At 43.8% G+C, this 25,359-nt stretch overlaps 9 protein-coding genes across 9 annotated transcripts; 6 read left to right on the top strand and 3 right to left on the bottom strand.

Moving 5' to 3' along the window:
- Positions 1-1,184: 1,184 nt before the first annotated feature.
- Positions 1,185-1,527, top strand: O0I10_008706 (uncharacterized protein; the record flags this gene model as incomplete). Its single annotated transcript, XM_058488708.1, has 2 exons — positions 1,185-1,317; positions 1,382-1,527. 2 exons carry the CDS (start codon positions 1,185-1,187, stop codon positions 1,525-1,527), a joined length of 279 nt encoding a protein of 92 aa, XP_058340531.1.
- Positions 1,528-1,661: 134 nt separating this feature from the next.
- Positions 1,662-1,988, top strand: O0I10_008705 (uncharacterized protein; the record flags this gene model as incomplete). Its single annotated transcript, XM_058488707.1, has 1 exon — positions 1,662-1,988. One exon carries the CDS (start codon positions 1,662-1,664, stop codon positions 1,986-1,988), a length of 327 nt encoding a protein of 108 aa, XP_058340530.1.
- An 842-nt stretch (positions 1,989-2,830) lies between these two features.
- On the bottom strand, positions 2,831-3,498 carry O0I10_008704 (uncharacterized protein; the record flags this gene model as incomplete). Its single annotated transcript, XM_058488706.1, has 2 exons — positions 2,831-3,029; positions 3,092-3,498. 2 exons carry the CDS (start codon positions 3,496-3,498, stop codon positions 2,831-2,833), a joined length of 606 nt encoding a protein of 201 aa, XP_058340529.1.
- Positions 3,499-5,300: 1,802 nt separating this feature from the next.
- O0I10_008703 (uncharacterized protein) lies at positions 5,301-5,849 on the top strand (the record flags this gene model as incomplete). The annotated part of the gene is made up of 1 exon (XM_058488705.1): positions 5,301-5,849. One exon carries the CDS (start codon positions 5,301-5,303, stop codon positions 5,847-5,849), a length of 549 nt encoding a protein of 182 aa, XP_058340528.1.
- A 2,884-nt stretch (positions 5,850-8,733) lies between these two features.
- On the bottom strand, positions 8,734-9,639 carry O0I10_008702 (uncharacterized protein; the record flags this gene model as incomplete). Its single annotated transcript, XM_058488704.1, has 5 exons — positions 8,734-9,072; positions 9,139-9,181; positions 9,250-9,284; positions 9,350-9,438; positions 9,501-9,639. 5 exons carry the CDS (start codon positions 9,637-9,639, stop codon positions 8,734-8,736), a joined length of 645 nt encoding a protein of 214 aa, XP_058340527.1.
- Positions 9,640-10,368: 729 nt separating this feature from the next.
- On the top strand, positions 10,369-14,747 carry O0I10_008701 (uncharacterized protein; the record flags this gene model as incomplete). Its single annotated transcript, XM_058488703.1, has 9 exons — positions 10,369-10,382; positions 10,456-10,606; positions 10,672-10,779; positions 10,845-11,190; positions 11,281-12,122; positions 12,177-13,800; positions 13,869-14,401; positions 14,504-14,667; positions 14,738-14,747. 9 exons carry the CDS (start codon positions 10,369-10,371, stop codon positions 14,745-14,747), a joined length of 3,792 nt encoding a protein of 1,263 aa, XP_058340526.1.
- A 983-nt stretch (positions 14,748-15,730) lies between these two features.
- O0I10_008700 (uncharacterized protein) lies at positions 15,731-16,811 on the bottom strand (the record flags this gene model as incomplete). The annotated part of the gene is made up of 3 exons (XM_058488702.1): positions 15,731-15,957; positions 16,015-16,067; positions 16,123-16,811. 3 exons carry the CDS (start codon positions 16,809-16,811, stop codon positions 15,731-15,733), a joined length of 969 nt encoding a protein of 322 aa, XP_058340525.1.
- A 2,487-nt stretch (positions 16,812-19,298) lies between these two features.
- On the top strand, positions 19,299-20,357 carry O0I10_008699 (uncharacterized protein; the record flags this gene model as incomplete). The annotated part of the gene is made up of 6 exons (XM_058488701.1): positions 19,299-19,305; positions 19,355-19,420; positions 19,503-19,565; positions 19,624-19,754; positions 19,833-20,109; positions 20,182-20,357. The coding sequence occupies 6 exons, from the start codon at positions 19,299-19,301 to the stop codon at positions 20,355-20,357; spliced, it is 720 nt and encodes a 239-aa protein (XP_058340524.1).
- A 665-nt stretch (positions 20,358-21,022) lies between these two features.
- On the top strand, positions 21,023-25,297 carry O0I10_008698 (uncharacterized protein; the record flags this gene model as incomplete). Its single annotated transcript, XM_058488700.1, has 8 exons — positions 21,023-22,102; positions 22,222-22,329; positions 22,420-22,530; positions 22,596-22,703; positions 22,770-24,177; positions 24,241-24,378; positions 24,434-25,006; positions 25,059-25,297. 8 exons carry the CDS (start codon positions 21,023-21,025, stop codon positions 25,295-25,297), a joined length of 3,765 nt encoding a protein of 1,254 aa, XP_058340523.1.
- Between the last annotated feature and the right edge of the window lie 62 nt (positions 25,298-25,359).

Raw genomic sequence — 25,359 nt, 5'->3', positions numbered from 1 at the left:
GATAACAATAAATACAATCTTACGTTGTAAATCGCTTACAAGTGCTAACAACGACTTTTTTCACATGAACCGGCCATCATCGCTATTACTATTCTTCATATGATTCCATAACGCATTTACGACAGCTTGAATCAATCATGCAGCTCATGCATGATGACATGCATTATACCTCATCTCGATTTAATATCATATTCACAAGCTTGAAGGAGTCATGGTTTATTCCACTACTATGTTGATCATATGCCGTATTTAACAAAGGGTGTATGCTTTGATCATTATGATGGTACCACAAGGTTCCGATCAACAAATACTCCCGTAAGCCCTTTATTTAAACAGAGCTATCAAAGGTTGATGAAGCCGCAAAACCTTTTGGATGTCCAAATATCAACAGGGCAAATGCGTGCAATGAGGAGAATCGATATCCCAAATGATTCGGAGCGGTGTCGTATACTTCTTTGTCCATCCAATCCTTGAGGTCAAGCCCGATCAAGAAGTCATCGACCACATCTTTGCTTTGGTGCAATTCCCTGGGGACAAGAGATATCAATTCACCACACATGAACTCGCAAACCTTCCCCTATACCACATGAAACCGCTACCTTTCTCCCATGCTTGTATCGTTCCGGTACATCGCATACATTCGGGTGTCGTTATGATGCCCACTAGAATAGAAAACCATGCCATCTATTACACGCTGCCACGAAAAATAAAGACCACTTTTGTTAGCGAACCAAATATACGTTTTGCTCTTTTTGCTACTTATCGTTTCAGCTTTATTGCTCCTCGTGCATTTGTTCACATACCACTATTCGAATCAAGGGATCGGCTAGTGGCTTCGTTTAGCACCTTCTTGGCGCGCGAGCCACATCCTGTTTCCAACATTTTATTATTATCGCATGCTTACCATCATCATCATCATCATCATCAACGCCATCAGTTGTCGCCACCAATGAATAGCTCATTTGCAACTACACCCATCCTTAAAGATGAAAGGTGTGCTTTTATTATCAATAATGCATGGTATTCTTCAACGTGAAGGTGTTAGGGAGATGTCTACTAGTGGCCAAGATAGTGAGATAAGGGCGTTCGGAAAATAGAGGGGCGATGGTGATGTCTGAGGCTCAAATCAAAAACGCTTCTTGCTATTGCCGCCTCACCTTGTTCTTTTTCTACACGATCGCAAAATGTATAGTCAGCCACCTTTCAATGTTATGATGCAGCAACAGCAGCAGCAACAACAACAACAACAGCAGCCATCGCCAAGCAATTCGTCAACTGCAACTGGAAGACCTACCGAGTCAATATCGCCAGAATTAGGTGAGTGAGAGTCAAATGGAAAGGAGGCGATCGGGTTGCCAGGTGAGACTAATAAGGGTATCAGCTTCTATGTTTAAGCGTGATAAGGATGGACAATTGCTTTGGTTTGCAGGACCACCAGCTCATGTGACGCCTACCACTCAACCAGTGCACTCGGTCGCGTACCTAGAATGGAAGAGGAAGCAACAGCAGCAGCAACGACAGGATTAAAGTTTACGAGCGCCAAAAAGTGCCATCACAGCACACGCACACGCACACACCACTCTCCATAAAAGCAAGCAGATCATCCCCTTGGTTTCTACATCTCTCTCTCTCTTTTTCATCTCTCTTCCATATCACAAATCATGCTCTCTCGTACTTTGCTCCGTATCCAAGTCACTCGTCCTGGTGCTATCTCTGTAGTCAACCGAACTTATACCGCTGTACCCACCATGCCATCATCATCATCCGTGCTGGGTAGGGAACATCAAGCTCAAGACCATAGTGGCCATGCCCAAGAACACAATCCTATTCAGGCTCTCTATAACAAGGAAAATGAATCTATGTTTGCACACCATGTGGACCATCATTTTGATCAACATAGTACCCAAGCTCCACGTTCACTTTCAGATGATATTCATGGCAGTAGTGACTCTTTCAGCCCTTCATTCAACACCGTGTTTGACGAGTAATCACGACGCTTCCCTATCTCTCTTAATGTATATATTGATTTTAACCCCTTTCCTCTTTTGCATTGTCAAACGCTTTTTATCATGATGGATGTGTGTGTCGCGAATAAAATGGATACCAAAAACCCAGAGAGTTGTGGGGCCCCTTGTTGCAAAAGGATCATCCTCTCCTGAGATATGATTGTGGATTGTGTCGGTTCAAATGAAAACTCTAATAAAACTTCTGGAAAGTCATCTTGCAGCAAAAAGGCGTTTACAGGCTGTTCTTGGCAGGGATGAATAATAGGATGCGGATATAGAATAACCATGGAGGGTCATAACATAGCTAGTTAAAACACACACTGCTTCAAAGAGGGCAGCTAAACGTATCACTTGCTATCTAATTTGTGCCTGTTTGAGAATCAAGGGTGAAATGTACCATCATTCCTCGATGCCATTGGTGCGAGTTGTGAGAACAAAAGGGGCAAGTGTCATCCATGCCTTGTCACAAGATCCAAACACACACACACACACACACACACACACACAAGCTTTGTTGAGTAAGGGGCGTAAAATGCAAATCAAGAACATTCTGTGTCAGTACAGGGCGGCACAAATGCATTCACAATCCAATCATGAATGGCTATGAGCAACGTGTGAACTGTATCCAGGTATGCCATTGGTTGCCAAGCAGCTGTTGACAATGCACATTGCTGCTGCTGCATGTTTAGGTTTATCGTCAACAACGCACACACACATATAACAGCTCTACTTGCCACAAACACACTTTTGGATCATGATGATATCGATAATGTATTAGATTTTGTAACGAATAAATGGATGGATGGATGGTTGCTATACAGTAACTATGCAGTTGAAAAGGTGTAGAATAGCCGTAACCCGACCGACCAATCATCCACAGTAACGGCCACCATGGAGTAGAGAATCGAAGATAGAATGAATAATACCCCCATTACAGCATTCGCCTTGCCCCAAAATGACTCGTACGGATTGCGTCGACCAGCACAACAGCATGCACCCATAAACCAAAGTAATGGACATACCCTATCATTCAAGATTGAGTATACCTCTCCTACTACATCATCACCACGATGAAAGTCCTTTACCATCCCAATACAAAGAAAATGATTGCCGTAGGAAAACGTCGTTCTGCAGTATTCACATAGATTCGATCCCTAACACCTGATCTTCCTTGATAATGGTATCGTTGTTGTGTTGCTACTGGGAATGTCTGATAGTGATAATATGGACGAGGGTGTTGTGGTTGTGGTTGTAATACACCAGCTACTGGTTGTTGATGAGAAGAGAGCGGTGGAGGTATAGTTGGATACAAATGACTTTGCTGTTGCTCATTTGAAGGGAGTGGAGGTGGTTGTTGCTGTGGTGGTGATGAAGACGAGGCATTGCCCTGGTAGAACCTAGGATTGTACGCTGCATTTTCACTCTCGTCGTACGATGGTGGTGGGTCTAGATCGTGATCGGGTGGATTGCGCTCATTCGTTATTTTGCCCATGGTTGGTTGAGAAAGTCTTTTTACAAGAGTTGGAAGAGAAAGTTAATGCAGCGGGCGTGACACTTATCACCCGGTCTTGGCAATCACCCGCTGCCAAGAATGTTATGCCGACCAGCACACACACCCACACTACCAAGACAAATCATTCATAGTGACAGTATTGGCTCATTGATCCCATATGGCTATATCGACACAATGAAATGTGTTGCACAAATGTTATGCCATGTGCACCATGTGGCAGCAGGGTCCTCTTCTCTTTTCTCTCCGCATATAAACGCCAACATGGTTTATGCTTTGTGTACACCACACACGCAGTTAAAGTTCATGGTGGATCGTCCCTTTCTTCTCCTCTTTTGGATTATTTCTTCATCTACCCCCCTTGCACCACCACCAAGGAGTGCATTTTTAGCATCATGTCGTCATGGATCAAGGTGTTTAATAGCTGTACAACAGCTCATTTCAAATACATTATTAGATTCATCATCATAGAATGCGATGATCGATAAAGTAGGATACATTCACCAGTAATATCGTTACTAAGGTCATGTCAAATGGCATGTTTGTTGATGATTCTAATAAATGCTTTCTCCTTCTCCTTGGTTGGTCCGGAACATCTTCTTCTCCTCTTCCCCCACATGACGCGTCAATTCTGAATAATGAAAATCATGGCGTTAACCATGAAATCAGAAGAATGTGCATGATGCTGCGCATTTAGAGCGAAAATACAGTCCATCCATAACAACAGCAGCACATCACATGATGCTTTTGGCATCACTCTTTACTTGAGCAATGCATTGACATCTCTTTTTTCAACCTTTGCCACCATCATGTAATGATAATCCCTCTTTCTTTTTGCCATCGTATCCTAAGCGGCGACAATTTACTCCTTGTAAATCGACAACCATTATTCAGTGCGATAATCCACTAGCAATCTGGTAGAATAAAAGGACCGAGATCGAGCGATGACTAACAAAGGAGAATAAGAGAGAGCGAGGAGAGGAGGTAGCTGTTCATCATCATGTAGGAGAAGGGGTTAGCGAGTATCGTGCACAAGCACAGATACCTGTCGGGCCAAAATGTCGCGTGTATTCAGACCGGGCAATAGCTATAAATGGAGACGATGCACGTCCCATTGACCCTTTGAAGTAGCAACAACGATCCGACAAAAGGAAACATCACATCAAAAGAGCCACATGGATGATAGGGGACAAGGATAAAACAATAGGAGTCTATCACGCTCAATTTTCATCACATCCATTATTCGCATACACTTGTTGGATTGTTGTTGTAAGAAGGTTTTTACTTCACTCTATTCATCACCTCCCACCCATCCGGTTTATACCAACCTATCACTCATCAACACCCAACACCACGCGACATGCCACGATCCACCCACTTTTTATTTCTCTCCCCCTTTTACAAGGAGTATCTTAATATAAAAAGATGTCGGCTGACAGCTGTCGTCTTGAAAGTAACGTACACCCATCAACAATCGTCATTTGAAACCAGCACATACTATACACAGCGCTCATAAATATACGCACACCCATCACCCTTTAATAGCTGCCACCATCATCACCACCACCGCTTTGGGTCATTTTTTATCCCCTTTCCGCCTCTCCCTCTCCACCACTATCCAAGACCCCCATTTCTATATCACTATTGTTCCTCCGCGGCAAGGATCTACCTATTTTATCACTGACACGCATAACACTTTTCATTGTTTCTTTTCCCTCTTTACCTACTACTACTATTCACTGCATAAACAATCGTTACATTCATCCATACATCATTACAACATCATGGCATCGTATTGGTATTCAACGGACGGCATGGATCACAAACGACTATCCGATCGGCACCTCGAGTTATTGGACAAGGCATTTGAAGGAAAAAAACGAGTGGAAATCCATGATCAGCAAGCATTTGGCAATGCAGCTGCTATAGCTGATCCATTTCTTGGCACCATGACAGCAGGCGATATTCATTACGGTCTTTACAGAAACCCAACTTTACGAGTCATGATGGATGATGATGATACAAGCATGGATTCGCTTGTGATGCTTGATAGCACCACTTTAATGCTTGATGCATATCAACAATCAACCCTATCATCAAATGTTCAGCATCAACAACAACGATATCAAGATGATCATTGGGTTCTTGTTGCATCAGATCGACATGCCTCATCTTTGGTGGGGCAACGACGGCCATCTGCAGGAAAGGCGGTACCACACCATCAGCAATCGGCAAGCAACAACACCAACAATCCTCTAGGGAGTATGTCTAGAACCAATAATCGGCGAGATGTGCCACCTGAAGAAGAATGTGCATGCTGTATCATTAGCTAATATGCAGCATAATGAACATACGGCTTGAACATATGCACTTCACCATACAAAACAACATACTACTACAACAACCATAATGGCCACACTTGCATTCACTTATCAAAGATCTCCCTTAACATGTTAATTATTATCATCACAGCAACACTTTTTGCTCACCCTCACCACGTCATCCACCACACATTTTGCATTCCTATATAGTTGCTATAGCTGTTGTCACAAATCGTGTAACATAAAACCCTGATAATCATTGGCATTGGCAGCACACAAAGCCTGGCTACATAACAACAAGAAAGAGGAGGAGTGAGGAGTGGCATGGTAACGGATACCACTGTTGCCTGCTTTTGGACTACAGGAGCTTGTCGTGTCCCCATCAACAACCAGTACATTGATCCTCGATTGGTGTTGTTCATTTTTTTTATTAAGAAAGATGCTATGTAGAAGAAAGAACAAGGGGGGTGGTACGATCTATCACTGTCGTCCCTATTGTCATATACATCTACATGCACAGCCACGTAAATACTTGGGTGTTTGTAATGCATGTTGGATCCATCAGCGTAACACGACGACATCAGTTGCCATGCCAACCCGCTCCAAGTCACTGGGAAGTGTCTCACTAGTATGTGTGGTATCCAAATGAATATACGTGGCAAATACAGCATACTTGGATCAAGCTTACCACGCAAAACAAAGAAAGCATCGAGAGTATTTACCCAAAAGGACTTGTTCTTGTATTGCCGTAGCTCACCGTATTCCTTCACATCATCAACCACTTGCTTTGCATCTTGAGCAGATATCCTCGCACGTTGGCCTTGTACTTGAGCAGCTTTTTCACCACAATCATCATTCACCTCACTTTCTTGTTGGTCCATGGGCGTCATCATCATCATCATCATCATCCTTCAGAGGTCGTCTACACGTAGTGATTCCACGAGACTCGATATCCACAAGCAAATCAGATAGTGGTACACCTGGTCTCTCAACTTCAAGGTCCCTAATGGGTTGGTCATTGGTGTTGTCATTCGACATGAGGACAGGGGTTGAAGGTGGTAGAGATGACAAGACTGAATTGCTGGGCGTTGGCGGTTGGAAAGGAAAGCAATGTCGACAATCGTGTACCGGATTCCTTAGTCCTTGGACAACGAGCTTCATGTCCCTATTTGCTCTTTGCCCCTTTGAACGTCCCGTTTGCTCACTAGTGCAGAAGTGAAAAACAATGAAAATAAAGAAATCGCTTTTTATAAAACGCGTTGTATCGCTATCCTAATGCGTTTCATGCAACAACAGCGTTGCACCAGCTGCCTGGTTACTATCCCGCTTTCCCGTTGGCAGTTACTATCTCCCTTTCTTATTGGCCAGAGCTTTTCTTATTTGTTAAGTGCGTTTGTTGCAAGTGGTATATGGCTGTGATGGCCTCGTTGATGCGTATCTTTGAGTAGAGTATTAGATGATGTTTTCCACTGTGTTATTTGCCTTTACCTTTAAATCCCAGAACATTCGTACATATCCCAGCACAGCGTGTTCGTCATCAGGATTAACAGGGATTGTACATTTATCTACCCGATTCATCGTAAACACACCGGGTGCAAGCACCGCGAAACACCAAAGCCGTATGTGTATACCTTTAGGAGCACTCTGTTACTTATGCATCATTATCAGCCGTATAGCTACTTACCATGGGAATGGACAAAGTACAAATTTACGGACTTTTCACTGCGGTAAAAATATTCCATGAAAGTAAGGATGTATCCTTGAATAACACGGTCCTTCAATTATCCATGAATGCACTTTCAAGACCTTATTCATGGCGTATTGAGATCCATTATTTGCTATTTGCAGCATGTCAACTTCAGCACCCGACGTAGACCATGGTATGTAAACCAACTTTTGCAGATGCTTCAAGGGGAGATAGCTATATGGAAAGCAACAAGGTGGCGTGTATGAGTATGACTCATCAAGCAACATGATCAGGATTTACCTTTCTATAAGGATCCAATATCACAATGACGACCGCGACAACAATAAAGCACTATGAAAGACCACAAAGATCAGCAATTACTCACAGGTTGAAAGATGTAATACATACAAACCTTGGAAATTTGACCTTGTAAGCAGTGAAAGAAGTATGACAGAGGAAAGAGACGTGTGGGAGTATGATGGGCGGCGACAACAACATCCTTTTATTATGCATTGTGGGCGTGGGTAGTAATTCTCTCTGTTGGCGATGATGCAAGAGCTGATAAATGATGGTCCCGCATACACCAGGAATAAATCTGAAGAGCTTAGTGCAATGTTGTCTATGCATCATACATCGGCCAGAATAGGGCAAGTGATAAGAAATCTATCAAGGAATTAATCACTTGTACGCCTAATGCACATGCCCATTATCATAAAGGTGACTTAGCATGTTGTCAATGTTCTCTTGATATTGGTATGTGTGTTCGGTAAGCAGCGAGGATGATAGGATCACCTTTGATATCAGTAATCAAGCATCGCCTGGCATTGCGCAATCGCGTTTTGAATAAAGGATGGTGCAAGAGACATGATGCAAGTAGCAAAGTCCCTAGTGTTCTAGCAGAAGCAATCCCCCAATCTACGTATACATCATGTGCAATCCATCATAAACTCCATAAAAGGAGTATAAATCTTCCATTGAACAATACGCATATACTGATGTATTACCACGATTCAAACTTGTCAATCACACACATGCACTTTAAGGAGACAAAATGTAAATGACATTCATTGTGCCACATGCTACCATCCAGTGGTGGTATAACAAAGAAAACATGTTCATTTTCTCACATCAAACAAAAAACGCGTGTCTTTGTAGCAGGACACGTGGATTCAAATTACTGTATCATCATGGGAAAAGAAAAAGGCATCATCAATAATGGATGAAGATGCTCACCCAAACGATAGTCATTATCATTATTTTGCTGGAGGATAGTAGTATTTGCTGATGTTGTATAAGAAGAGTAGTTGCTGCACTTGATGGATGAGCGTCATCGTGCATGGATGCTGCTGATGCGTTGTTGACTGATTCGGAACGAAGTTGACTGGCAGGGCCACCAGGTCGTTGACATCGAAAGTACTCACTACAACCATCTTTGCACAATTCTTGCGTGACGGAATCGGTGCATCCTTCTTGACATTTGGTTTCCCGGCCTCGACATTCAGCCACCGTCACTGGCCATTGATAAGGTGCACATTCAGGGATCTTGCTCTACCACAGCGTCGTCATGTCGTTAGCATAATAAACAAGGTCCACTCCTCCTTTCGTATATAATACCTTGCAATTGCATCCCCATTCCATGGTATCTTCTTTGCAAAAGCTAAAAGTTATTCAACAGCATTAGTATAATGGCATCCACAACGATGATTTCCATCCATTCAATTATACTTTAGGGAGACTTGATCGGAACCACCGCATTCTTCCTATAGTAGTAACGCATTGCATGAGCTTATATGGATCAATAATGTGGTTATTGGATCACACCTACGTCGCAAAAGTCAATTTGTTGATGGCATACATCCGATCGAGCTGTATCATTAAGCTCAAGGATTGACCATGTACCAATGGGAATCGCCACTATTGTAAGAAGATAGAGATTAATGCTTGTCGTCGGTGATGTTGGTGCTGCTACTACTTGCATGGTTGTGATATTGGGTCATCATGGCCATCCATTGCAATGTCAGGTGGCAAGTCAAGGTCTTGGTCATTTGGTGATGCCATGTCTTCATCTGATAAACCACCAGCTGCATCCATTGGAGATGATGCATCAGAGATCATGTCGGCTGATGATGATGATATGGCTAACGAGATCGAGAATAGAACAAGTAGTAGAGTCCAAGAGTGACGCCATGATGATGCGTTGAATGCATAAATTTGCATGAAGGAATACAGAAAAAAACGAGAGGAAAGGGAAAGGGGTGGGAGGATTAAAAAGAAATAAGCATCAGAGTATATATATATAAAGAGTGGGGTGGTCATTCAAGAAGTTCATCTTGATGTTCTTTTCTCTCTCCTCGTAATAATCCTCCTCGTGTTATACAGAAATCTCAGCTTAGCAGAAAATGATCCAAGGGAGGATGAAGGGGAACAGTACTTTATAGACACATGTGAATGCGTGTGAGCGTGTGGATGGATGTCTCAGCCAATATACGATTGTCTTTTGCAATCCCACCTTATTACTACTACTACTGGTATTACCCGTTTGATAGTATTTACTTTACTCCTTCCTCATAAAAGCTCACCCCTTCTTTCTCTATCTCTGTGTCTTTTCCTTTTCTCCCCCTTTATAAAAAAGAAGAATGACGTTGTCTAACCAAGAAAGTGGATCAATGCTTCTTGCACAAAGTATCTGAATCAGAGATCGACGCTACAGCGTTTTGTTTGGCTAGGTGTCTCGCAAGCTATTTGCTCGGAAGCTCAATTTAACATGTTGGTGTCTCCCATAACTGCCGGCGACTCTTATATCTTTCCCAATACACCCTACACTGCTCCTTCCTGTCCAATCTCATGGATCGTTCCAGGTGCGATAACAACAACTACAATGCAGTGTTTTATTTGACTAATGCAGTGGTCCGTCTATTATTATATACGTAGCTCGCCAACCCCTTCGAATCAAGATGCAGTGAACGCCAAAAGCTCCTCGTTTGATAAATTGCCGCAGAATTACAGACTCGTTTACGATCCAGAACTTGACCAGAGTGCAATTAAGGGTGCTCATCCGATACGACGCTATGAGAATGAAGTGGTACGATCATTGGCACCTTCCAACAGCTCCAAAAAGAAAGGGAGATTGACTCTGTTTTGTTGTAGGCATCAGGCACACCTCGAGATCCACGTGCAAGTGTTCTTGGCTATGGCAAAACGACGTCAAGAGGTAGTCGAAAATACAGGAGCAAACTAAAGAAGATTGAGTATACGGTAAATAGTGCGGCATGTTGGGCACGTTTTGGATGTATGCAACTTATGCCCCCACCTTTTTTTAGACTACTACCACCACCACCACAGCAACAACAACAACGACAGCTACCAACAGCCATCGCAGCACATCATCTGAACGATCTCATACACAACAAGCGGCAGCAACTGTGATTGTATCCAATTTATCACCATTAACGACTGAATCGCAAGTGGCTACCTATTTTTCCATTTATGGCCAAGTGGTGTTTGTCGAGATTGAAAAGTGCGCGACTACGGGTGGATCTTTGGGTATCGCCAAGGTCATATTTGCATCTGAGCATGGATCCTCATCGGCACGACAAGCTGTTGACAAGGGCAATGGACGTAAAATGGGTGCGTCAGGGCCCGTGCGCGTAGAGTTGGATCCAAGTGGTAAGTTTTGGGGGGTCTGGGATGTGGATGAATAGAAATTTCCATATATGTAAGTGATCTCATTGTTCTTTTTTCTTGGTGGCACAATAGGTGAGAAATTGAAAGCAGCGGTTGCACGGACACAATCAAAAACATCAGACAAAGATGTTGGAGAACCACGATCCTCTTCTTCGTCATCCTCTTCAGCACGTCCCTCATCAACAGCAGCATTAATCGACAATCAAAATCATCATGAAGAAGGCGAAGTATTGGAGGATGAAGTGCCTCGATGGTCATCATCATCATCATCATCACGACATGATAAAAGGCCGGCATCATCATCATCGTCATCACATTACCATCATCACCATCACCATCGAATGCCACCACGTGATTATCGATATGATGACAGAGAAGATCGACGCTATCCACCACCACCACCACCACCTTCTCGTAGTATGTCAAGTCAAGGTCCACCACCGCCACCCATGTATATGTCGTCTTCACGTTATCCACCACGTCCACCACCACCACCTCCACGACATATAGAAGCTGATCGCTATGGTCCACCACGTCGTCCACCAGGTCGTTGGAATAGAGATGCACATAGCCCATCACCAGGTCCACGTTATCGCAGCCGCAGCCGTAGTCGAAGTCGTAGTATGAGTCGTGAACCACCACCACATCCACCACCTCCACCAGGTTATTATCTACCACCACATGATCGTCCTAGTAGTCGTTGGGGAGGTGATCCTGATTGGGAACGTGACCGTCAACGTCGTAGAAGTGAATACCGTGCACCATCCGATGATAGAAGACGTGATGATTATCGCCGTTCAAGTGGAAATGTCGAACATCAGCCATCACTCACCATTTCACGTAAATGCTTACCGTTCATGCGTGGTGTTCTCGAAGATTTACGAAAGCTGTTTTATTATTACAATTGCGTGGATGTAAGTATGGATATAGACAACATGGATACAGAAGCTCATTCGCTTTATTTATAGATTTACCATGATGCGGATGATTGGTTTGTAGTATTCGATTCTGTAAGCGCAGCCAAACGAGCCATGACAGCAGCCAATGGACAACAAGTAATGGGCCATACATTGGCAATCACCTTGCATGATCCAAAGGCAACACCCTCTTCAGCATCTACAAGTAGTAGCAGTACCATACCTGCACGTGATCAACCACCATCCTCCATTACCGAACCATCACTTGCATCGGATCATAAACAACCTTCGCCAACAAAGGAACCTGCACGTGATCTTCCTATCAGCGAACAAGCCAAGCAATTGCTCTTACAACAATTGGCAGATGTATTTTTAAAGGATCTCAAAAATCGTGTGGTGGGTCCTGCTATCACTGATTTCCAAGCAAAGAGAGCAGCTGCAGCACATCAGCAAGCCAATATGACTTCTTCATCATCAGCTCCTTCGACCACTATTGCCGCCACCACTACTACTACAACAGATACAGCGGATACAATCGTTGCGAATGAGATGAAATCTGAAGAAGGTGTCGAGGCTGCTTTACCATCACTCAGCAAACTTCCTCGATTCAAAAAGAGAACGACGACGACAACAACAACCAATGAAAGCGACAAACCATCCTTGGGTATTGTGAAGAAGGAAGAACGACCACGACGTTTGCGTGATTACTTGAGCGATATGAGTGATGAGGCGCCATCACCAGCACCAGTGGAACAGCATACTACAACCACCACCAGTGATGATGATGACTATGAACAACGTCCCCCGACATCAGAGGTTGCCATGGATGAGGATGAAGTAAATGAAGAGGATGAGGAAGAAGAAGAGATGATTGTGAAACGACCCTCTCACAAACGACGAATTGATGTATTCGAAGAGGACGAGGAAGAATCTGAACCAGAGATCAAAGCGAAGCCACGTGCCAAGCCTCGACGATTGCGTGATTATCTCAGTGATGATGAAAGTGAAGAAGTGGACAATGATCATCATGCAGCATTTTTACAGCAATTACAACGATCTCAACATGATGAAGAGGAAAGTGACGATGAGGAAGATGTATCTCAACAAAAGGTGATCGTTGCTGAAAAGGATGGAGATGAGGATCGAGATGTGGATGTGGCTGGTACACCCGATTCGCTCGAGGAGGAAATCACACAAGCATTGCTCAGCAATAACAACAACAAACAAAGCAAGAAACGTGCACGTGTGGAAGAAGAAGAATACGAATCCGAAGAAGAAATCATGATTCCATTACCCAAGATGAAACGAAGAAAACGTCCTGGAAGACCTAAAAAGGCGACGACTGACAAAGCAGCAGCAGCCATAGCAGCAGCAGCAGCAGCTTCGGCAGCATCCACTTTGACCAAAACTCCAGAGGAGATTGAGGAAGAAAAGCGTGCTGAAGAAGAGGCTGAGCGAAAGAGAGAACAAGCACAACGTGACAAGGAGGAATATGAACGGCAATTGTTGGCAACGGATGAATCGGACCTTGAGGAACTTGGCACCCCCGAAGATAATGGAGGCTCCGTACCACCACTACCACAATGGGATCCCTTCCAACAAGTACAAGATAGCGAGGATTACGAGTTTTTGCGATTGGCTATACTAGAAAAGGTGGCACCTCAGGAAGCAGCAGGTACGAAAAAAAAAGTGTGTTGAAAATGTTCAATTTCTCAGTGGAGCTAAAACCTCTTTTGATTATAGATGCCATTGTCATCATGGAGAAAGAAAAGAGTGGCAACAATGTACCTGCAGGATGTGCACGTGCCCGTGGATACTATGTCATCCCCGAATCGGAAAAGGCAACTTATCTCCCGAGGAACAAGGCTGTATTTGACAACACGAGCAGCAACACACCTACTTCAGGACGCATGACTTCACGTACCAATCGAGTCAACAATCGACGCCTTGTCGCTGGAATGGATATGCACAAGAAATCCATGGTCGATTCCGATATTCTCAAGTTCAATCAGCTCAAGAATCGTAAAAAGCAACTACGATTTGCCAAGTCGCCTATTCACGATTGGGGTCTGTTTGCTGAAGAACACATTGATGCCAATGATATGGTGATTGAATACGTTGGAGAAATGATTCGACAACAAGTGGCTGAAGAACGTGAGAAACGATACGAACGCTGCGGCATTGGTAGCAGTTATCTCTTCCGCGTGGACGATGATACCGTCATTGATGCAACCAAAAAGGGAAACATTGCCCGGTTCATTAACCATTGTTGTTCGGTAAGTGTGGTATTATAAAGGAAGGTGATCGCATCATCATTGTGGATACTCATTATGTTCATACACGTGTGCCATCCATTGTGTGACACGATACGTACACAGCCCAATTGCAGTGCCAAGATCATTGCCGTTGACAAGCAAAAGAAAATTGTCATTTATGCCAATCGTGATATCGAACCTGGAGAAGAAATCACATACGACTACAAGTTCCCCATCGAGGCGGACAAGATACCCTGTCTATGTGGTAGCAAATTCTGCAAGGGAACGTAAGTTTAGATGATTGTTATTGTTGATGTTGGGCTTGGGTAAATGCATACTAACACTTTTCCATGATAGGCTTAATTGAGCAAACTATACTATACCACCAGCAGCTGTTGTTAGCTTACACCATCATCATCGATATACAAGTGTGGATGTTTTTTTATTATTGTAAATATAAAAAAGTGGCGTGTCCCAATCAAGAATTCTGTTATGCACAACATCATCTTGTCCCACGTTTGTTGTCGGTCCTGAAACTCGCGTGTGTATGTGTACACCCAGATGACACAAAGGGGGGGGGGATAAGGATTATTACTCAGACCGCGTTTTCATTGTGTGTGTGTGCAAGAAAGCGGAAAATTAGGATCTACAGCTTCTGATTCTGTTCGCTTTTTCTTACATTAAGGTTCCATTTCCGCCTCCTGCAAAAGCAGCGTTCCGTACTAAAAGCTGGAAAAGCCGATGCACGATGTGCGCCCACGGGCATATAACAACCGAGATGATGCATTAGAAGATGAATAAAGCCGATGTATATATAACAACGTCAGGATAAGGAGAACCCTGTCTACATGCTATATGCACGTCATGTTTGTTTAAATTTAACCGTCAGCGGCTAGAGAGATGTATGTTGTTGTTTGTGGTGATGGAGTTGTACGGATACACGGATTTACAAGCGGCGCCTTGTCTATGTAAGTCATGTGTTGGTTTTTATCCAATGTGTTTCACAAACGTAAAAGTGGTATGTATGTGGACCGTATATGTATTTACTAAACAGCTATAAACTATGTAAAAAAAAAGAGAAGGGAAATGGGCTATATGTGTAGGAACAGAAAGGGTAAGATATACATCAGAACAAAGAAAAAGTATACAAAAGATTGGGGGTAAAAAGGGGAGTTGTAGTAGAGGGAATGGGGGTATATCAAAGGCATAATGATTGCTTCCCATATGTGCGTATCGTATCAATGGCATGATCAATAAAAAGGGTAGGTGAGGATAGACTACAATATGTGTGTGTGTGTGTGTGTGTATATGCGTTGGGGTGTATGTGTTTGTGTGAGGGAGGTTGGGTTGTTACATCCCCTTGTTAAGTTGCTCCAGAGTTGCTTCGAGGTCACGCACCCGTTGTTGGTAATTAGAGAGCTCTTGTTGAAGCATCTTGATATGGTCTACACTTTTACGCAAGATAGTGCCCTTATTGAGTCGAGCCATGCCACCTTCTTCCATGGTGAATTCCTCGGGTAATAATGTGCCAAGTTCTTGGATGCGTTCATTAATGTTGTCCCTTCGACGGCGTTCAACTAAAAGATGCATTATTAGTATTCTTGCATAACTTCACAGCCTCGTATAACACATACCAGCATTGTGCGACTCTCGTCGACGACGACGTTTTTCCATGATGGCTTGCAAGCTAAAAATACGTTATTAGTATCAAGCTGCGCATATAAATAAAACATTAAACTTACTTTGCTTGGGCAGCAATATCATCTTCATAAGGATCTTTGATACTGCGGTCTGCCGCAGTGGCACCCATAGTAGTAGTAGCTGCGCCCTGTGTCGTTGTTGTTGTATCGCCAAGACTTCCAACCAAAGAAGGCTGATGGTGGTGGTGGTAATGATGATGATGCATGGATGTATTGCCGCTAGGGGCACTCATGGCAAATGCAGGGGCTGTTGGTCTATTGTTGCTATTACTGCCATAGTAGTATGGGCTACCACTACCATTAGGCAGCATGACGTAGGGGTCTTGCTGATAAGGCTGGTGCTGATGCTGATGCTTGGCAGTAGTAACAGGTGTCATGCCGTCATGGTTGTACAAGTAATCTTCATTGGATGAGGACATTTGAGCAGCTGAAGGTGGCGATTGGAGTAAAAGATCGGCTGCGGGCATACCAGACACCGAGGATGTTGTGGTAAACTCGGAGCAGTCAAGATCCGAAAGATTTGGAGAGCTTTCTTGTTGTGGATGATGAGGCTGTTGCTGCGGGAAAAACATGTGTTGGTGTTGTTCCAGCATTGTTGTGTCGCCATAGCTCATCGTGGTTGAGTCCTTGAAACGATGACTTTCTTGCTGTTGCTGAATGTGATATAATGTTGGATGAGCCAACAAAGATGATGGTGGTTGTTGGTGACTGGGTCTGTTGATGTTTGCCATTGAAGGAAATAGTGGTGAGGGGAAAAGAAAGATGGGAGAAATGAGGGCTGGGTAAGTTTTGTATTTATAGGAATTACGATGACGAGGACAGCAACAATGGAAAAAGTGATGTATCACGGGAATGGGAGAAATGAGAAAAAGCGCGCGCGAAAGGAGCAACAGCTTGCAGCAGTGTGCTCGGTGTGACAGAACTCAAAACGGCTATGTTGATGCACCTCGGCTGATGGTATGATGGCGGGTAACAACGTAACTCTACCACAACACTTTCTATACCTTGCAGCCACTCGCATAATACAGCTACTGTATATGCGTGGGAGATTGTGACGAGAAGAGATAAAACACTTGATAGATGCATCTATCGTTTCATGTTCCATCATCATTACTGATATTATCATCCAAGACCAAAAGACAAGGTCGGCGATCTATCTTTTGCATTGCCAATCCGCCCGGATGTGTATGTTACATCCGTTCTGTGTTCCCTTTTGCCCATTGTTTTTTGTTATGAATGACGCATGTCGTCCTTCCACACAACCCAACAACAGCAAATCCCCGCCCTTCATCGTGTCACCCCCCATCACAACCATGTTTGTGTTGTTCCTTGCTCTTCTCTCTCATCCTGCATAACCCATTTCATTCACTAGAATCGATGCTGTGCACGATGACATACATGTGCAGGTGGTTTTTGCCCGCCTAATATTCTTTGTCTTTCCCACACTCTCCTTGCTCAAACCAACCCTTGTTTGGTTATGGTGCATAATGCAGGATTTAAACGTGTCGACAGCTCGTTGCTTTACAAAACGTTTCAGCATGTGACACCGAATCAGCCCATTCACTCTGAGATCAAAGCTACAGGGTTCTCCACTCATGCTGTGTATAGTAGGTACATCATGCTTTGTGTTGTTGGCAACTAGAGGGGTGAAAAAAAGAGATCGAACAATGTCATCACCACCATCATTATCATCATTACCAAACTATGTACTAACTACACAACCCCCGATCCAACACAATGTCTCTTCCAAACCCGCCCTATCTTTATTCTGCAGCCCGCTTTGCAAGGGGACCTATGTGTGTGTGCTAGCATCGGATCGGATGCACTAATAAGCTGAGCATTTACAATCCACATCCTTGTACACTCCATCTGCATGAAAAAGGAATGCCATGCGAGATGAGAGAGAAAAAGAAAAGGGAGCGGCGTAAAAGGAAAACGGATCTCAGCTACCATAAATAGGCATCTTCGGATACACACGCATATACACGCATACACACACACTTGCTCATCATATATCTTTCCGATCGTCAATAGGCAATGACATGACAACATTGTCTTCTCCCGCCCGCTGGACTACTCCTTTTTCCTCCGCTGATTTCTATTTCTAACCACAGCCCGCTCAACCACAGAAGCCCTCACTCTCCTTGTTTTTTTTGACGTGCATATTATCCATCAGACCGGTTTTCATTTGTGTCCTCTTTTCAAGGGACAGTGGTGGCCACTGTAACTTTTTCCCAAACCCAATTTATCCCTCCGTGTCCGAAAAAGGACAGGCTTTATGCGTGAAAGTACATGCGTTTGTTGTTATTGGTTCAGCCACGTTGCAACCTTGGATCTACCACCTATTGCCACTAGCGCCCCCCCTTTTTCCATCATGGTGTGGTGGTGCTACTAGTTGTAATAGTGCGATGGAATGAGAAATCATGCGTATACAGCTTACTTGTGAAAAAGCGTTGGCTGCTGGTTATTATTATCATCAGGCGATTGAGTTGGCTGATGTTGATCTCGCAATGATAGCTAAGCATGCGTTTTCCAATTCGGCGAGTGTGCACTATATAGAAAGAAAAAAGTGAGAAAAGCCAAGATGTTGGCATTTCCAGGTTTGGTGGTGGGGTTGAAAGTTGTCATTTTACTATCGGCTGCATCATTCGCCTCCTTGTAGTGTATCATCTCGCTGCCAACCAGATCCAAAAAGGTGCATACTATATCAAATATGGTATCTTCACCTTCACCTACGTAATGTTGGGCTCGATAAAAAAAAAGGCCCTTGTAGCTTATAGATCATCCTATTTATGTCAAGCCAAATGCGTTCTACTTCTTTCGTCATAGATGTATATCATCATCCTAGTGTTGCATTACGTACTTTGAAAGAGTAGTTTCATTAAGACCATAGTAATAGTGGTTTCCTGTAATCATCAAGAAGGCCTTATAGTAAAATGAATGCATTAGACCTCCAATTCCAATAGCTGTAGCAGGATGATAAACATTGGACTTTAATCGATAAATGTGAAATGGCTTATAGTTGAGGATGCGTAAAGTGATTGCTACTACCAATGACATGGGGAAAAGGTAAGACGTATTTGGAGAAATACGATAAGGCTTGTCGATGGTGCCTGAATCATGTAAAACCAAGCCAGAGTTAGCATGTGACCGCTTTGGAGTTGGGCAAGCTCGTCCTTTCTTGACCTCTTTCAACTTGCACATACACTATACTCACCATGACCGGTAATTCGACACTTGCACCACCGTTTACTCCCTTCTAATACGCTTGTAGACTATTTGGAGGAACAACAAAACGAATTGGAGGCTCTGCAATCCATATATCCCGAGGAATTCCAAGGTACAGACCAATCTACTGGTGACATGGGCCGCATCGCCTTCACTGCTTTGAAACGGAAACTCATAAACGTTCCTATACACAGAGATTAGCGACAACGAATTCACGATTGCCATCCACCCTGACGATTTGGAACTGGAGAATTCATGTATGTGTTATGCAAGCAGCCACAACCGCGTCAGTGAATACTCATGATTTGTTTGCAGGCTCTCTCTCGCTGCGTGTCAAGTATACCCCCCAGTATCCAGATGAATTGCCCGAGTTTGATATCGACGTGTTGGAGGGGAAGATTTCAAGTGACCAAAAAAAGCAAATCATGGATGCCTTGAAAGCTTCGGTAAGTTTATCGCTCACACACACACTCTTTTTTTCTTGCCTTTTGTGTTGATCATGTATTATGTATGTATGATATTAGGCTGAAGATTCATTGGGAATGGTCATGGTATTTACATTGGCATCATTGGCTAAGGAAGAGTTGAATCAAATCTTGGATGATACTTTGCGAATGCGTGAAGCCGCTGAAGCCGAAAGGATTCGCCGTGAGGAAGAAGCTGAGAATGCAAAATTCCGTGGCACCAAGGTGACCTGGGAACGTTTCCAAGAGTGGAAGATCAAGTTCGATCAAGAGATTGCCGAGAAAGAAAAGGAAGAGCGAGCAGCAAGAGCAAAGGAACTCAAGAACAAGTTAACAGGTGATTCATGAATGGATGAGGATGTCATGGATTGGATGGTGTGTTAACTCATGATGATGCGTTGTGTAATAGGTCGTCAGTTATTTGAACAAGACACTACGCTTGCAATGTCTGATTCCAAGTACATGGAGGAAGGTGACGAGTCTGTGGATACAAGCAAATACGATCGATCCGAGCGGCAATATGAGGATGAAGATGAAGATGATAAGGATGACGCTGTATGGAAACGGTTTGGCAACGAAGATTAGACGACGCAGTACAACAATAAAGAAAAGGAGTTACAACGCAACACAAAGGAGAGGGACGAATGTTGTAATGTGGGAAATGGGCGAGTAGTAGTGGAAACAGCCAAGGGCAAAGATCGCTATAGCAACAACATACGACACGCTTCATACGCATGTATATGTACATGCACGTCTCAACGCATTCCTGCAACGTGGCAGTGATCCGCAGTGCTCAAAAAGACCATGATATCCCAATACAGCTCCGACTTTTGGTTCTATTGTTATGACGGCAAAGCAGGTTGGTAACACAGCATCATAAGTGCATATAGGCTGTGTATTGGAGTGTGTGATACGACGTGAAATGAGAAACATAAACTCTATCAAATGAGTCCTTTAGTGCTTGTGTCCTCTCTCTCTCTCTCCCCCCCTTTCATTCTTTTGTGCGTGTGCGTGTGTGTGTGAAAGAGTACAAAAGATAATATTATTAGCAGTGGTGGATTCTAGTCTCTCTCTCTCTTTCTCCTCCCTCCTATCTGCAACATCCATAACTGCGTCTCGTTTACACGCTCGTGCATATCCTCCCTCTTTTTTTCTTTTCTTTCTTTATACAACAACATCTTCTCCCCCCCTTCTTTCCTTGATTCTATATTCTATTCTCTCTCTCTCTCTCTTTCCTTTTCCTTCTTTTAATGCCACAGCAACCATCACAACAGCAACAACGACAACATCAACAACAACCAGTGGCAGTTTATAGTAGTCTTTCGGACTCGCATACAAGTCGCGATATTCAACACTCTCCTCAACAAGATCAGCTGTGGAAGATCATTGAGAAGCAGCGCGTCCTCATTCAAGGCCTTCAAAAGAGTAATGCCATTCTTGCTGCCGAACGTGATGGACTACGCGACCGTATTGTACATCTCGAACAACGACTTGCTTCTTCCAACAAGGGCGAGACTGGCGAAGACGTATCAGTGCCTGGATCAATGACATGCTATAGTCCTACTCCACCACCTCGATCACCCTATCGAGCCAGCAATAGCAACAGCAAACACAATGATGATAACAGTAGCAGTAGTAGTGGTCATCAGCATCCTTATCATCATAATGCAGATAACACCAGCCGAGGCGTATCTCCTCCACCTCCACCTCCACCACCTTTTGACCGAAGACCTTCCACACCTGCATCTCCTCCACCAGCACCTTCAACACCTACTTCACCTCAAACCATCATTGAAAAGGATGCTCAGCTTTATGCTCAATATCAAATGTCGATCCAACGAAAGGAGAGTCATCATTACAACAGCAACAACAACAACAGACCAACACCAAGTAAATCAACCGATACAGCAACATCATCATCCTATTATCATCGACCCGAGTTAGGAAAATGGTCATCATCAGCAGTCGATGTTAGTAGTAACGGCGTCCACAAGATCCATCATTCTCGATCCAACATCAATGACAGTACGACAACGTCGTGGTCACCCTCCCCGAGTAATAGCAATGATGATGATCATTCTTCCCCTGCTGCTGCTGCTGCTGCTGCCGCCGGTGGTGAAGCTCCGCTGAGACTAGCCAAGTTAATGGATGATGTGATTGTCAAGGTGGTGGGATCCAATATCAAGCGTAACGAAAAAGGTCGTGAGGTGGTATCCTTTGTCATTTCTGTGGGAAAGCGTGGTGGTGGTGGTGGTGGTGCATCTGATACTTATGAAGAGCTATGGCGGGTCGAAAAGCTTTATTCGGATATCCTTGCACTTGATACCAAGGTATGTAATTGAAAAGGGGTGGAGGATGATGAATGATGATGACATTTACTGTCATTCAAGCATTTCATTGTGGCTTTAAGGAGATTTTAACAATGATGATCCTTTCTTTTTTGCTATAGATCAAATCCACCGGGGATCACACTATCAAGAAAAAGATGAGCAAATTACCCGACAAACAGCTGCTATCTTCTAATAGTCGTGCGCCAAACAAGATTGATCAACGAAAGGTATGTAATACAATGGTAACACACCCTTTACATGGCTAACTTTCTATTTTTGCATGAATTGTGGTGGATCCTTTTTACCCCCTTTTTTAGGTTGCACTCGAGCAATACTTGCAGCATCTTGTGTCTCTACCACATTCAGATATCACTGACATTTGTGAATTCCTCAGCACGAATGTATGCGAACGTGACGTATCCTTCCAGGTAACACCACAAATTTACAACCGATTTCACATGCATTTAGCTTACAAACTCCTTGCAAAATCTAGAAAACGGGACGTAAAGCAGGGTACTTGACCAAACGAGGCAAGAACTTTGGTGGATGGAAATCACGTTACTTTGTTATCAATGGCCCTGTATTGGAATATTATGAATCGGTAATTACGATAGGAAAAGGGGGGTGGTTGGGTGAGATCGATTGATTTCTAACATGTTTTATGTAGAAGGATGGTGCTTATTTGGGAGAGATTAAGCTTACCAATGCACAACTTGGACGACAAACCAAACCCCATCCTGCTGTGGAAGACATTGTATATCGTCATGCATTCTTGATTGTGGAACAAAAGCGACCAGGCGTCCATAGTAGCCTCTCTCGCCATATTTTGTGTGCCAATTCTGATGAGGAACGTGATGAATGGGTTCAAGCGTTGATGCTCAACATTCGTCAAGGAGGGGACAACAGCAGCAGCAGCACATCATCATCCAGTACCAGTAGAGCGGACAATGTCGGTGGTGCGGGCAACAGCAGCAACAATGGCACCAACACTAAAAAGGCAACGAAAAAGGGTGACAAGACACGTAAAATATCCAAGGTGGAAATTCGACCTGTTGCAGCTGCACCTATCAGTCATATGAAACCGAACCTTGGTGCGGACATGGACAAGTTAACATCCGTTCCTTCCGTTAACGTGGTTCCTCTCTCATCCCCAACTTTGGATAACAACAATGTCATCGATGAATGCAAAAGCCCAACAAGTGATAGTGCTCCAGAACCATCTCCATCGTCATCATCATCAGCTACGCTATCGACATCGTTACCCAATATGCATGTGTCACCTATGCTTGGTGGACATTACCAACCACAGCTAGCGAGCCCACCACCACCACCACCTCCTCCTCCTCCTCCTTCATCATCACACCAAGGATCGACAACTCCACCTTCAAGTACTACTTCTTCACCAACACCACCACCTCCTCCACCACCTCATCAAACACCTCCTTCACGAGAAATGCCGCCTCGTAGAAATTCCACTAGCAATGTATCAGAGTCAATGGATGATGATTCAACACGTTTACGACAAACAATGGGTTCGCCTATCCCCAATGCTATCCGCAGCAGTGAAGATTTGGTACTTGATAGTGGCAACAATGATGTATCGGAGCGTCGTATCAAGCAAAAAGCCAATCGTGTCACCATGTGGGGAAAGAAAATGTTCAGTAGCAGTAGTAGCAGTGGCGGTGGATCAAGCAATGCTGAAGGAGGAGGTACTGGATCACCTAATCCAAGTGCAAGACCATCCACATCCTCTTCGTTGGCTCCAACAGACAATAATGACACCGCTTCAAGGATGAGTAGCGTGCCTTCTGGTTTTCGTAGCTTCTTGTCAAGATCATCCAATGATTCCAATGAACGTCATTCAGAAGATAGCAATGGATCCAAGCAAGTCTTTGGTGTCCCTCTCGAAGATGCTGTGCGTGTGTCACGTGTTGTGGAAGGCTACGAATTGCCATCTGTGGTATACCGATGCATTGAATACTTGGATGCAAAAAAGGCAGTGATGGAAGAAGGCTTGTACCGTCTCAGTGGCAGCAACATGGTTATCCAAAAGTTGAAAAAGAAGTTCAATCAAGGTAAGTTGTATATACATACACTAAGAGCAGGTGGGATAAAAGTAACCTTATGATCATCTTTAGATGGCGATGTGAATTTATTGGCAGCCAAGGAAGAATACGATGTACATGCTATCGCTGGATTACTCAAGCTTTGGTTACGAGAATTGCCTACAACGGTATTGACACGTGAACATCGCGCCGACTTTTTACATGTCATTGGTATGTGCTTAGCTAGGAATACATTTACATCTTTTTACTCATGCTTCATGTATAGATCTATTGGATCGAAAGGATCGTGTCAACGAGCTTGGTCGATTAGTATCATTGATTCCATTGGCCAATTACACTCTCTTGCGCGCATTGACAGCTCACCTATTGCAAGTGGTGCAGCATTCTGAGACAAACAAAATGACGATGCGCAATGTCAGCATTGTGTTTGCACCCACACTTGGTATCCCGCCGAGCATTTTCAATTTGTTCATGAGCGAGTTCGAGTACATCTTTTGGACGACCGAGAACGGTGATGCTGCCCCACGTATGATTGAAAAAGATGAAAAAGATAACGAGGAGCAAGTTGCCAATGAAGAAAAAGGCGACAATCAGGCCGCACAACAACAACACGAAGAAGAATCACCAGCTCCTCCTAATACCACTGATACGGATACCCAACAACAAGACAAGCCAACAACACCATCGTCATCACCATCACCATCACCACCTCTACCATCTCTTCAACGTAATCACACTTTGAGGCTACGTGAGGAATCGGGTCGCAGTAACCGAAACAGTGTCAATTATATGGATGGTGCACCCAATGCTATTGTATCAATGGAGAAGAACGTGGATGGTAAGTGCTCCTCTTTTACACAACATAGCATGATACTTACATGTATGAAAAGGCGTTTCAGCTTTAGCCATGGATGAAGAGGAAGATGATGTGGATGATCTTGCAGTGCTCAAAACTAGCGACGAAGAAGAGTCCTCCGATCGGGATGAAGACGAGGTTGTTGAAGCTCTTATCAATAAGCGATACTCTCGCTTGCCGCCACCCCAAGGATTATCACCCATGCCACCACACCGTGCACCAACAACAACATCCTCCAAAGGATCATCTGCACTTCAACCTCTGCAACAATGATCCTCACACACACACACTATTATTGCCATATAATATCCAATCTGTATTGCGCTTTTCGACTT

The sequence above is a fragment of the Lichtheimia ornata genome (genome assembly GCF_029851405.1).
Source record: "Lichtheimia ornata isolate CBS 291.66 chromosome Unknown scaffold00047, whole genome shotgun sequence".
In the NCBI taxonomy this organism is placed as follows: domain Eukaryota; kingdom Fungi; phylum Mucoromycota; class Mucoromycetes; order Mucorales; family Lichtheimiaceae; genus Lichtheimia; species Lichtheimia ornata.
This window is presented reverse-complemented; position numbering and strand designations above follow the sequence as displayed.